The 12,574-nt window shown below is 46.5% G+C and overlaps 7 protein-coding genes across 7 annotated transcripts; 5 read left to right on the top strand and 2 right to left on the bottom strand.

The window, feature by feature from the left end:
- Nucleotides 1-233: 233 nt before the first annotated feature.
- V8C40DRAFT_284925 (Zn(II)2Cys6 transcription factor) lies at nt 234-2,245 on the bottom strand (the record flags this gene model as incomplete). The annotated part of the gene is made up of 3 exons (XM_083222251.1): nt 234-1,152; nt 1,273-1,857; nt 2,004-2,245. 3 exons carry the CDS (start codon nt 2,243-2,245, stop codon nt 234-236), a joined length of 1,746 nt encoding a protein of 581 aa, XP_083067014.1.
- A 372-nt stretch (nt 2,246-2,617) lies between these two features.
- On the bottom strand, nt 2,618-3,425 carry V8C40DRAFT_284921 (uncharacterized protein; the record flags this gene model as incomplete). Its single annotated transcript, XM_083222250.1, has 3 exons — nt 3,181-3,425; nt 2,782-3,104; nt 2,618-2,725 (listed from the first exon to the last, which is right to left on the bottom strand). The coding sequence occupies exons 1-3, from the start codon at nt 3,383-3,385 to the stop codon at nt 2,618-2,620; spliced, it is 636 nt and encodes a 211-aa protein (XP_083067013.1). The 5' UTR covers nt 3,386-3,425.
- Nucleotides 3,426-3,708: 283 nt separating this feature from the next.
- On the top strand, nt 3,709-5,420 carry V8C40DRAFT_284919 (NmrA/HSCARG family protein; the record flags this gene model as incomplete). The annotated part of the gene is made up of 3 exons (XM_083222249.1): nt 3,709-3,733; nt 3,856-3,919; nt 4,297-5,420. The coding sequence occupies 3 exons, from the start codon at nt 3,709-3,711 to the stop codon at nt 5,246-5,248; spliced, it is 1,041 nt and encodes a 346-aa protein (XP_083067012.1). The 3' UTR covers nt 5,249-5,420.
- A 1,395-nt stretch (nt 5,421-6,815) lies between these two features.
- V8C40DRAFT_278794 (SDR family NAD(P)-dependent oxidoreductase) lies at nt 6,816-7,670 on the top strand (the record flags this gene model as incomplete). Its single annotated transcript, XM_083221108.1, has 1 exon — nt 6,816-7,670. One exon carries the CDS (start codon nt 6,816-6,818, stop codon nt 7,668-7,670), a length of 855 nt encoding a protein of 284 aa, XP_083067011.1.
- Nucleotides 7,671-8,016: 346 nt separating this feature from the next.
- Nucleotides 8,017-9,894, top strand: V8C40DRAFT_284912 (cytochrome P450). The gene is made up of 2 exons (XM_083222248.1): nt 8,017-8,255; nt 8,323-9,894. Exons 1-2 carry the CDS (start codon nt 8,061-8,063, stop codon nt 9,655-9,657), a joined length of 1,530 nt encoding a protein of 509 aa, XP_083067010.1. The 5' UTR covers nt 8,017-8,060; the 3' UTR covers nt 9,658-9,894.
- A 53-nt stretch (nt 9,895-9,947) lies between these two features.
- V8C40DRAFT_259573 (Zn(II)2Cys6 transcription factor domain-containing protein) lies at nt 9,948-11,478 on the top strand. The gene has a single exon (XM_083219004.1). The coding sequence runs from the start codon at nt 10,091-10,093 to the stop codon at nt 11,216-11,218; it is 1,128 nt and encodes a 375-aa protein (XP_083067009.1). The 5' UTR covers nt 9,948-10,090; the 3' UTR covers nt 11,219-11,478.
- A 476-nt stretch (nt 11,479-11,954) lies between these two features.
- On the top strand, nt 11,955-12,558 carry V8C40DRAFT_278791 (uncharacterized protein; the record flags this gene model as incomplete). Its single annotated transcript, XM_083221107.1, has 3 exons — nt 11,955-12,050; nt 12,106-12,295; nt 12,341-12,558. The coding sequence occupies 3 exons, from the start codon at nt 11,955-11,957 to the stop codon at nt 12,556-12,558; spliced, it is 504 nt and encodes a 167-aa protein (XP_083067008.1).
- Nucleotides 12,559-12,574: the final 16 nt, after the last annotated feature.

Here is a 12,574-nt window from a genome sequence, read left to right as displayed (position 1 = left end):
GCAGCGAAGCGTTTATACATGTTAAAGCGATTTACTCTTAGCTAAATCTGTCTAAAGGTACGGTTGAATCTCACATATTTATTAATTATATACCGTGGCGGCGCAGCAACTTGCGCGATGTTGGCTTCACGAACAGCTAGGGCAATTTATTCATCACGAGTCTATCTAGGAACATCAAGTTCCAACGCATTCTAAAGTTCTCTAGCAAGCTCTATGTTCTCCGCATTCCTATGTTAGGTAGGTAGCCTGATTCCCTTTTCTCTAAACAGTCGTTCCACCTTCTCCCGGCCACTCTCAGCTGCTGGCTTATCAGGCCAATACCTCAAGAGATGCCAACCTGAACATAAAGCCTCCATCGTTCTTGGATGCTGCACCATCTTCAGTGATGGGTCATTATAAATGGATAGTAGAAGTATCATAATAGCGTAAAAGGTACCACCATTTGAATCCATAAGAAGGTTGGGGTTCGAATATAAAGACTCAAACGCGTAAATGGACATGATGGCGAACTCGAGGGCCTTAGCTGCGCCGTTTAGGATGTGCGATGAATCGTGGTTGACTTGATCATCAGCCCGTCGCGTGGTAGGAGATTGTATTTCGAGTAAAAGCACAACATTTGGCCAGTGCAAAAGAGCATGGGTAGAAAAGAACTTTGCACGAAGTTGGGCTTGTTGTGTGTCAAGAAGTGTACCATTGGAGAAAACACCGGCTGGGCAAAGGTCCAACAGAGGGAATTTGATAGGTGGAGGCAATGTACCGTACCATTCAGACAATTGCAGGATGATTTCGCGAACGATGACAGGTTCTTTAAGCATAGCCCTATTCCAAGAGATGCCGTTTCGGGCTCTGGCAACAATTCGACACAATGCAATGTCAGCGAGAAATCCGTAGAAGCCAGGCTCCTCGCTGTCGCTGGTAGGAAGTGGTACTAGTTCATGGATGCTCTGAAGTAAGCAAGAGCTGTGCGAGATATACATTTGCAGGTCTTGTTCAATGAGATAACAGGCCCAATATGCTCGCTGGCAGAGACTGGCGTACGACCTATCAGAGGCGATGCGCTTACGCATTTGGAGAAGTAGAACGATCTTTTCGGAAGCCACCCTGATCAATTCAAAGGCCTGGATTGGTAGGAGGCAGCTCTGGAAATAGACGCTCATAAGGATGTGGCATTGGACATGTTGTAATGTGTAGTTGGACTTCCGGTCGCCGTCGACAATCTGGCAGGCGGCGCGGAAGTAATCAAGCCCCGGAGTGGTCGCTGGATCATATCACATATTTTGGCTGTCTGTCGACATGGATCCGAGTGCCAAGATGAGTAACGTGAGGGCCGCATCAAGGGTCTTTGGAAGAGGCCTTTCTCTTGCCACGCAAGCAACCAGCTTGGCGGAAGTTTCATGATCGAATATTGGCCGCTGAGGTAATACGTGTCGTGCAAAGAGCTGTTGAAGACGCCCACAATTTTGAGGACTGAGGTCGAGATCGAGAAGCTCAACTTGATCTCCTTCAAAAAGGGACTTACCCTCTTTGAGCTCTTGTTCTAAGCTCTCCTCGAAATCGTTGACACGGAGGGGCAGAAGTGCTTGGTGGAACTCCTTGGTACCAAAACTTAAGAGACAGTGAAGATCAAAGCCGAAGACAACGATATCCGAGTTTTCAGTCTCTCCACAAGGTTGGTTCTCCGCTAATCGGCTAGATAAAATTGGAAATTGGTAATCTAGGGGAGCATAAGGCTGATCAGCGAGGTGAGATTTGGTTGGAGTGGAACGATGAGACTTTGCTTCTAGTAAAAGCCCTTCAATCCGATCTAGACGAGTGAAGAGCTCATGATCAGAATCCTGCACAAGATGCGTTTCGGAACTAGCGGAACCGTCAGCATGGAAAGGGATGCTCGACTCAATGGGTAGACAGAGTCGTCTTTCGCGATGATCTTGCAGGCTCATTTACTTGCAGCCTTCAAGCAACCCCAGCAAGGGGGCTCAGGTGGAAAAAATATTTTCTCGTACCTTTCAGGCATTTGAGAGCTTCTGTATTCACACAGCGCCCCGGTCTGGGCACAAAACGAACATGTTGGCTGCGCCGCATCGCATCGAGTCTTCCTCGAGCGACAGACTTCACAGGCGATAGAGACGCGTTTTTTGGGGTAGTTCGTCTTTCGACGAGTGACCCGATTTGCGGTGTGTCTCTGTATCGAGATCGTCTTACGCTTCATAGGTGCTGGGTAACGTAAGGTCTGCTTTCCAACCATTGTAACAGTGTCGCTGACGGAACATTGGTGACGAAGTGGATGGTTTGGGAGTAGTAAAATGGATGGTTCCAGTCATTACTAACTATAACGAACGGGGCCCTATAAGCTAGTTGTATTTTTTTTTTCCTTCTTTTCTTTTTACACAAAGGCAAAACTACTTCAAAGGGAAGATTCATATCGGTGGCATACTTAAAATGGTAAATACCTAAGTAATAGTATTATTAATAAATCATATTACCGTAGTGTCAATCCAGCAAGTCTCCTTCTCTAGCTGAGTTTCTGAAAAACACAACTGGGTCTTGTTACAAAAAGTACCGCTACTCCATACATCACTCCGTAACACTACTCAGGCGAAAGGCTAACTTATAATAACTAAAATGGCTTTGTTAATTCTAATATGTAAGTGGTAACTTGGCCATATTTAGTCAACTCTTGCAAAGCTTTTTGTACAGAATCTCTTTCAGTCGTCGATTTCAAGTCCTGTGTATATCAGTTATTTTAGAGTCCTTAGTGTAAGCCGACCGAAGGAAACGTACCTCAAGGCTACTCCAGCCATTCATTCCCATAAATGCGCCATCGCTTTCCTGGATACCCCAAGCATGGAAAGACTTGGTATCAATTCCAATCTCCTGAGTCAACTTCTCCCATGAACTCTCTACACTTTTACTCTCGCTGTGTCCTCCATCCACTTTGATATATTGTGTGTATTTGCAGGCAGTCGTGTTGCCAGAGTCTGGAATTTCGGAGTAATATAACTCTGGAGAGACTGGGCTAAGCATAAACGGTTTCATTACCGATCGAAATGCTGCAAATCTTTCCGAGTCCCAGAATGTATTGAATGACGATATTTTGTCCCATTCTGCACTATATCAGCCTGTGCCTTGTCTGGCAGAATGACACCGCATATATCAGTTCTAGATTAGTACACGACGTACCTAAAACCATAACTAAACCACTGTGATCAAGGTCTGTGGCCTGTGAAACATTCCGTGCTTCAATGACTTTCCCCCTGTAGTAACTTGTTAAGCCCGGAAGGCCTGAGAATGTTTCTTTTGCGGCGGCTGGGAGTGTCTCGGCAAACGTTTTGAGCAAGGCCTGGTCAAGCTTCAGCTTGGGGAAAATAAGTTCCGTAATCGCCATAGTAAAAAAGAGTAACAGATTGAATAGTCTCTATTTTCTGGGACAAAAAATGTATAAGATCCGAGTTAATCTTCACTTTTCAAAAATTATAGTACGCAGTCCGCTTTAATATACTGAAAGCTCGGAGGCCTCTGCAGACCTGCTATGAAAGGATATCGAAGTCATCGAAGTCGTAGACTTGATCGATATCCCTGGCCCCGTCTCTTTCCGCACAGAGCCACTTCTCTCCGCTGCGGGATTCACGCTAGCACAGGTTTATTATCTTATAACGCATATTATAAGCGAATGCCAAAGGCTAACCACTCGTTCCGCAACGATAAAAAATGGTTCTGCAATTAGGTCTTGATTGTACGTAAGGAAGTCGGGTATAGTATGCCACTTGAATACTAAGCTGTTTAACAGAGTTACGACATGCGGCTTGGTACTTGCTAATCTACGTTTAAACGAGGTTTATGGTGCAGACATCTTAGGCGTGTTAGTACACGCGAAGATTGTCCGCTGCTCCGGCAATCCCGGCGTTCATACCTCAGTAAAGTCCCTAACAAATGGCCAAAATCAGTGCGGGACCCAATCTACAATGAGGTTTCAGCACTGCAACAAAAGAACACAGCTGGCTGCGGATGTATGTGGATCGATTTACACGTAGTTGATTTCTTCTGTAGAGTATTACATTATGGGTTATCATTACAAATCAGAGATACAATAGCAATTTGTAAGACATGGAATAGGATCAAGAGAGGCGGTGTGTAAATAGATATTAATTGATACTGTCATAATAGCAAGCGCGCAACGCATATATGTTGGTATATCGCGAACTATTCGTAAAGTCGATTCACTATCCGGTTTACTCAAATCTACCATTCACATCAAGAGTTATACTATTCTTGATTCAATTGACCAACGGAAACCAGCATCATGACCAGGCAAATCACAGTTATTGGCGCCACAGGCATTCAGGGCGGGTCTGTCATCAGGGCTCTGGTGAAAGACCCCGCCTACTCACTTACAGCCATCACCCGTAATAGCCAAAGCGAAGCAGCCAAGAAACTCGCATTACAGGGGGTTCGTATTGTTGAGGCTAACCTCGACGATGTTACTGCGCTTCAGGCAGCCTTTTCTGGGACGTCGGTTATTTTCGCGGCCACAAACTTTTTTGAGCCTTTTATGAAGTACGATGCCGCACAGGCTATCGAGATTGAGACAAGACACGGAATCAACATTGCCAAAGCTGCAGCTGTGACACCAACACTGGAGCACCTCGTCTGGTCGACTCTTCCCAACACAGATCGTATCAGTGGAGGCAAATTCGCAATCCCCCATTATGTGAGCAAGAACAGGGTCAACGACTTTATCAAGTCGGATCCGGTGTTACTCCCTAAGACGACATTTCTCTGGGTCCCCGTCTATGCTTCTAATATGAACTACCCATTTTATCGTCCGTTTCCAATTCCAACGGCCGGGGAGAAGAAGTACATCCAGCTCCAACCAAGTCCAGCATCAGTACAATTCCCACTTGTTGGTGATGCGACGGTTAATGTCGGCCTTTTCACGAGAGCAATCATCGAGCAATCCGACAAGACACTTGGCGGCAAATTCGTGTATGCCATGACTGATGTTATGACGGCTGGAGAGATGCTTGCGACATGGGCAGAGGTGCACGGCGTCGAAGCAGAATACGTGCAGGTAGACAAGGAGACATATTACAGTCTGTGGCCCAAATGGGGCAAAGCAATGGATAGGATGCATGAATACGCTGAGTGGGCTAAGGAGAAGAGTTTCTCGGGCGAAGACGTTATCCTGACCAAGGAAGACCTGGGCATCACTGGATTAAAGGGCACGCGGGCTGCATACGCCGAGATGTAATAATTGGATCCTGGAAGTATGTGCAACGATGCGGAGCGACATGTGTAGGCTTTTCATGCAGGGGAGACGGTGGACTGAAGCCTTTGCGCGGATTTTGATTCGTTATGATAGACTAAAGGGCCTGTCGAACTTTGGTTAATGCAGAATATAGCAGCATCTCGCTACCCTTGGGCATATCCGAAGTTCAGTTAGAAGCTTAAGCTGTATCTTTGAGAGTCGTGTAGCATGTCTTCTTTGGCATCTACAGAGCCCCCCTGTTGTAACTACACTGCGCTTCAGGACCTCGCCATAATGTGACAACTAGAGCCAGGTGGATCCTCTCCGGAGAAAGAGAGGCCTGTGAGGAGATCCGTGGGTACGGGACGAAGCATCTGCAAGAATTTGGGAAGCATACATATGGCATAGGCATAGAGGAAGTGTGATGAAGTCTCGGCAACGGCAAATATCGCCACGAAAATTCGGGGCATTGACTGAGTCGTAGGTATCACCACTGTGGTTGTGGAAACCTTCAGATAAGTCGCTATACTCTGCTATTGGTCATGTAGCATGCATAGTCTGGCATGACACAGTTGTATAAGGCCTCGCGAGGCTACCATGTATAACATAGTGCGTATTTAGCATGGAAAGTTCGGGACGATACGAATTCGAGCGGACCGGAGCCATCGCTAACTACAACCCCCGGTGGATTTGTGGATAGTTGCGGAGTCTGATTTGGCTTGCGGAAAGATGTGGAGCTAGGCCGGCAAGCCCCAATTTGACATCCATCCAGAGATCCCTTGGGATTCTTTGGTGGAACTCTCCGCCATGCGCTAAGCCTACATTCAGTATTCGCTCCAATCATTTAGAGACACAGTAAATGCTCAAGCGGTCATCCAAAAAAGAGAGACTGCAAATGAATATTCGCACACAAAATAACATTAAGAATACTACTTGAGTGAACTAGTCAACGCTCTTATGTGTGTATAGTTATCATCTTGTGTGTTCAAAACTCTCGGGTTACCTGGTTTTCTGGTCACTACTTGGTAATGAATAAAGATCAGACACTAGTCTGTACGATGTCTTTGTATATCTGCCAAACACCTATGCTCATGGACTTCTTCTAATAATCGGGCTTGCTCATATTCCGGTTTCTATCATATTGCTACACGGAAGAGATGGTATATCGTGCAGATCCACAGACTGGTTAGCCAGCAACGGCCTGCCACGTGTTGAGAACTTGATTCAACGAATACGAGTACTGAGGACTCTAGTTGAACTCGAGACTAGCGGCTGAACATAGCCATATTGATTCAGGCATGAGCAGAGCAGGTATGGAGCTCAGCAAGGATAAGCAGCAGAGTTCCAGCTCATGAGAGACATAAGAAGTTCGTAGGATTCAGATTTGTAAGCTTCACCATCATTCACAGCATCTTAGTGTGGATATGGGAAGAATTACAACATAAAATAGCCTGTTTCGCTTATGTGGGCTTCAACACATTTATCATTATTATCGAAACATACAGAGTCGCGGCTGTCCTATTGGTGTACCTTGCCTCCTCCGTCCTCACCGAAAGATCATCATATCAAAATGGCATCGTTTGCTGAAATTCACAAGTCACCTTATGCAGCGCTTGTTAACGCGATCTCGGGAAACCCGTTGGCTGGCAAGGTCATACTCATTACTGGCGCCGGCCGTGGAGTTGGTGAACACATCACCCATCAGATGGCAATCGCCGGAGCTGAGCGGATAGGCCTTATTGGCCGAGATGAGCCTAAAATTTTTGCGGCACGAGATAAATTTTCAAAAGCCTATACTAGAACAACTTTTGAGTCTTTCACGGCTGATATTACGGATGAGGAAGCCATTCACGCAGTCTTCGAGTCATTTGGCGCACCTGATATTCTGATAAATAACGCAGGTACTTTTTCAGATGATGGCCCGTTCGTTGAGCAGAATCTGAAAGCTTGGTGGATCGGCTTTGAGACCAACATTCTTGGCACAGCAATTGTAACGCAGCAATTCCTTCGAAATAAGCCTAAAGGAAAGACTGCTGTTGTTCTTAATGTGACAAGCATGGGTGCTCATATGCGATTCCCTTTAGTAGGTTTCTCGGGGTATAATGGAAGTAAGATAGGACAAGTTCGAATTTTTGAGAGTATTCGATTCGAGCACCCTGAAGTCCGGTTTATTAATATCCATCCGGGAAACATACAGTCAGATGGTTTTGTCAAGTCTAAATCACCTGTACCAAGGGATGGAATGACCGATGGAGTAGTTACAGGGCAATTCTTGGTATGGCTCATATCTGAAGAAGCAGATTTTCTTAGCGGAAGATTTGTATGGGCGGAGTGGGATATAGACGAACTGAAGGCAAAAAAGACGGAAATATTGGAGCAGAATCTTCTTTTGACTACCATAGACGGATTTAAAAACGGCTTCTAAGAGTCAAATACTTACAACTCAACAAGTTAAGCGCTGCTCGAGGACATGCCGGAATGTGAAAGGTATCATACCGCTAGTTTGACTGATTGCTGCATAAAGAAAGAATTATTACCTATATTCCTACTACGCTTATGCTTCAACGGTGAAGCAACTCAATACGGAGTGTTTTTCTATGCGAATACGAGCAGTGGATGTTGTACTGATCGTAAAAAGTAGGGGTCCATACCTGTCCGTTGTCAAGAGAGGGTCTGTCGGCCGAGACACAGGAGTGCGATGAGAAATCATATAAAATAAGCTCTATACCCAGCGTACAGCGAGTTACAGGCATGTCTCCAGCTTTTGACTCCAACTGTTATCTCGAATTTTAGACAGGACACCGTTATTGAAACAATGGACGGGCCGCTGAGCTTCATCATCTTGATCTTTGGGACTTTCGGCGCTCTCGTCGCTATCAACCTCCTACGACAGGCACTTCCACAAAACAGAAAAGAACCGCCTACTGTATTCCACATTGTCCCTCTTCTCGGAAATGCGGTGTCGTACGGGATGGATCCTCCCGCCTTTTTTGCTAGGTGCCGAGCCAAAGTAAGCAAGCGCATCAATGTTCAAGATGCCACCCCGTAAGAAAACAGGTATGCTGACAAGTTGAAAGTACGGGGATGTCTTTACATTTATCCTTCTCGGCAAGAAAATCACATGTTATTTCGGTATTGACGGAAACGATTTTATTCTCAATGGCAAACAGGAGGATCTCAATGCCGAGGAAATCTATTCCCCGTTGACAACGCCAGTTTTCGGCTCCGACGTCGTATACGATTGCCCAAACTCGAAACTCATGGAGCAAAAAAAGTTTGTCAAATTCGGCTTGACGCAAAGAGCCCTTGAGTGCCACGTTCCGCTTATTGAGCAAGAGGTGGTTAACTATATTGGAACCGAGCCGTCATTTCAGGGACAGTCCGGCACCATCGATGTCTCTAAATGCTTAGCAGAAATCACGATTTTCACTGCGTCTCGAGCTCTCCAAGGACAGGAAGTCCGTGACAAGTTGACTGCCGAATTTGCTACATTATACCATGACCTTGATATGGGGTTCCAGCCAATCAACTTCTTAATGCCATGGGCGCCACTTCCACAGAATCGCAAGAGGGACGCCGCACATGCCACGATGAGGACCATATACATGGATATCATAGAGAGTCGCCGAAGAAGCGGACTAAAAGAGGGATCCGACATGATATGGAACCTGATGAACTGTACTTACAAGAATGGCACACCAGTTCCCGACAAGGAAATAGCACATATGATGATCACACTGCTGATGGCTGGGCAGCATACCTCCTCTTCGGCTAGCTCGTGGACAATTCTCAGGCTAGCGTCACGCCCAGATATAGCGGAGCAACTATATGAAGAGCAAATGTCAAAACTCGGCCGCGGTGGGAGGCTCGCGCCGCTCCAGTACTCTGATCTGAATGAGCTGCCACTGCTGCGCAATGTGGTCAGGGAAACATTGCGAGTCCACTCGTCAATTCACTCCTTCATGCGAAAAGTCAAGCGGCCGATCCAAGTTCCCGGAACTGCCTATGTCATTACACCAGACAAGGTCCTGCTCGCATCGCCCCTGGTAACCGCACTGAGCGACGAGTTCTTCCCTGATGCTACAGAGTGGAACCCGCATCGATGGGAACATCGAGAAATGGACGAGAATGCCAAGACTGATATGGAAGAGCCGTTTATATCCAAAGGAACCAGGAGCCCATATTTACCATTCGGCGCTGGTCGGCATCGGTGTATTGGTGAGAAGTTTGCATATGTGAACCTCAGCGTCATCGTAGCCACCATGGTGCGTTCCTTTCGATTCTACTTGTCGGACGAAGGCAAGGCTGTTCCCAAGACGGACTATTCATCTTTGTTCTCTCGACCAATGCAGCCAGCTTTGGTTTGCTGGGAACGCCGACCTCAAGTAGTAGATGGATGGTCATCGTCGTAAAGATACAAAAAAAGACGTTACCTATAGTCTAAGCCTCTCGAAGGCTTCAAGAAAGCTGGATTTTGAAGCACTCTTTCTTGTCTCAGAATTTCACTAGCGGCGTTGCAGGCGACTTGGGCTCGTATTCGTACTCGGAGACGTTACAAACAACTGGGCTATTAATGGGTGTGGGAGTTAGTACGAGTATGAATTAACAATCAACGCTGGCTGAAGTTCCATTAGTCATCACTGCCTTTTGATTTGGTAAATACCGCTGGTCTGCCGTATAAAAATTGTATGAGATAGGCCATGCCGTTTGTTCCACTATTCCACCACTCCGGTGGTTGTAAACTCGACGGCAAGCCGAATGTCGTTATACAGTCTCTTGGCCCACGTCAAATGCGCAGCCGCGTGCCACTATAACGACGAGCGATATAAATGAGTCCATCAAACTATGCCGTCGCTTCTCAAGACATCTTGTAACTCTTGCATTGCAGCTAAACGGCGATGCAGCAGGGATACTCCAAAGTGCGAGCGGTGCTCGCAGCGGTCTTTAGACTGTCATTATGCTTTTCCACCTTCTCATCGGACCAATTTGGATTGGAATACGGGACAGCCTGTCAGGCTTCCTCGTTCTACGGGCAGCAATGTCACTGACCCGGGCATCCCTCCGCAATCACAACCGTTGGGCATCGCCGACTCGGTGGCGATGCAGTCGTTTGACTATGCTCTGCTGGAACTGGCTGGCCTCCCCGGCATTGACGACCCCAAATTTAATCTCTTATTTGAATTTCCAGCTCTTGCGCAAATGAGAGTCTTGGATCTCTGGCCGCGCCTGGATGACACACGTTCCTGGAGCTTTTGTGCCCAGATGCTCTTGTCATTTGCCAATCAGTTCGTTCAGACTGGCGAAACCCCTTTCATTGGCAAATCGCCCTCAATGTCATACATCGTGACAACCGCATTTAGCGTCTGTGCAGCCTACTTGGCTCGCACAGATGCGACCAATGGTATGTTTCAGCGGATTCTGGTTGCCGAAGTTTGTAAAGTAGCGACAGCAATTCCGCACAGCTCATTTGAGCAGCAATTAGCCGCGCTACAGGCCCTTTTGCTCTACTATATTTTGATGTTCTTTGGTGGGGACGCGCAATTGCGGACTCTGGCCGAGAAACAAGAGGGTGTGTTAGAACGGGCGACCATCGCGCTACAGTCCCAGTGTCTTGACCCTAGTGGGACTCCGACAGATAGAGTGGCAGAGTGTCACCGCGAGGCGGCACGTCGGGCGGTCGTGATATCATACCTGCTTCGTGGCATCAATCGCGTGCTGCAATATAAGAGCTGTCATGTTATTTGTGACCTCGTGAATCTACCCGTCTCGCTCCGCCTGCCGCCGGGGGTACACCGGAGTGGCTTGCAATCAGAGAGCCAAATTGATACCAGAGAAATCGTCACTTACTACGAATTTGTCCAAGAGTGGGAAACGGGAAGACTGGGGGAGATTGATGAGTTTGCCAAACTACTCCTTGTCGCATGCAAAGGCGTAACTGAGATTGTTCCACCCAACGCTTTCGACACTACTTGAAAGAACAGCCTGAACAGCGGCCGGTCCTTGTCCGGAGTCATGGTACGTTGCGAGCTGGGCATCTGTTGGAATAAGCAAATTGGTCAATTGGAGTATAGGAATTACATTTGAAAGAGTCTTGTATCAGTACAAAGAAAAATGCTGCCACTAATAGCTACAGAATCATACAGAAAACACGCCACTTTATGACAGAACTTTGTGGTATTAAACGCGTTATATAATATCGTCTAACAAAGCCATAGAATAGACTATCTTTTAGCAATATTAAAGTAACATGCACTGAAAACCTAGCAACGAGTCTCAACCGTCCGCTTCATCGGCCCCGAACCAGCAAATACATCATCCTCATTATTAATACTCGTAACTACCCCAGACGCTCGCCTGCCGAGCTGAATCCACTTCTCTCCGCCACTAACATCGTCAATGCCACTAAACAATATGCCCACTTTAGTCTCACGCTGAGTAGCTCATGCCTGTATTTGTGCGTATTGAGACATGATCTGTATACAAAAGCTACCAAAGTATCTTGAATAAGAGTAGATTATGGTCTTAAGATTTGGCTTCACTCTCTGGTCTAGGCACAACAATTGCTGCAATATTATCAACTAAAGGTACGTAGCCTAAAACCAATATTTCGCCAAACTGCGTGTTTGATTGAGGATTTGCTAATTAACATAACCTTTTGGCAACAGATCAACAGAGACGCCACGACGTTATTTTTATCAGTGAAACAGACATGGCAGTGGCATCGGATGACATAGAAGTTGCAAAGAGCAACAACGAACTTTTCTTTCCTACTTCGCACGATGAAGTCGATATGTGGCTGAAAAAGGTTGAATTTCTGACTGAACTACCCTGTAGAAGATCTTCACTTTAACAAAGTATAGTTTGCTTCTAGTCAAGATGGATTGGATCCGACCCAAACAAGTACAGTCTACGCGCCAGGGGCAACACTGCGGCTCTCAACCTATCCAGCTATCCTTGGAGCGAGCAAGATTGAAGAAATGGTAAAAGCACGGTTCGCTAGCCTTATTTTATTGTCTCACCGCATCGATATTTTGGTGCGCCACTTCCAATGTTCCCCTAAGTAAGCGATGAGCCATACTAACAGTCTCATAACAGATTTGGCTGGCTCCAGGATATGGGCTGTATTTGATGTGCGATACTGTGTTAGGGGTGACCCGTCTGAGGAAGAGTTTCTGGTGCCATGCGCGTGCGTCTTCACACTTCTGGAAGACGGTATGCACAGAGGTAAAATTATAGAATTGGAAGTGTTTATGGACCAAACAGTGGTAGAAGATAGAATAAATGATGTCGCAAGAGCAAAGCTAGCGGTTTAGCCGCTGCTGTCTTCTC

This window comes from Trichoderma camerunense (assembly GCF_050948025.1).
Source record: "Trichoderma camerunense strain CBS 138272 chromosome Unknown V8C40scaffold_37, whole genome shotgun sequence".
NCBI lineage: Eukaryota > Fungi > Ascomycota > Sordariomycetes > Hypocreales > Hypocreaceae > Trichoderma > Trichoderma camerunense.
This window is presented reverse-complemented; position numbering and strand designations above follow the sequence as displayed.

Excerpts from the sequence above, each read along its gene's own strand:
- V8C40DRAFT_284912 (XM_083222248.1), top strand. The coding sequence starts at position 8,061 with ATGGACGGGCCGCTGAGCTTCATCATCTTGATCTTTGGGACTTTCGGC. Across the intron at positions 8,256-8,322 it reads TTGCTAGGTGCCGAGCCAAA|TACGGGGATGTCTTTACATT; the intron begins GTAAGCAAGCGC and ends ACAAGTTGAAAG.
- V8C40DRAFT_259573 (XM_083219004.1), top strand. The coding sequence starts at position 10,091 with ATGCCGTCGCTTCTCAAGACATCTTGTAACTCTTGCATTGCAGCTAAA.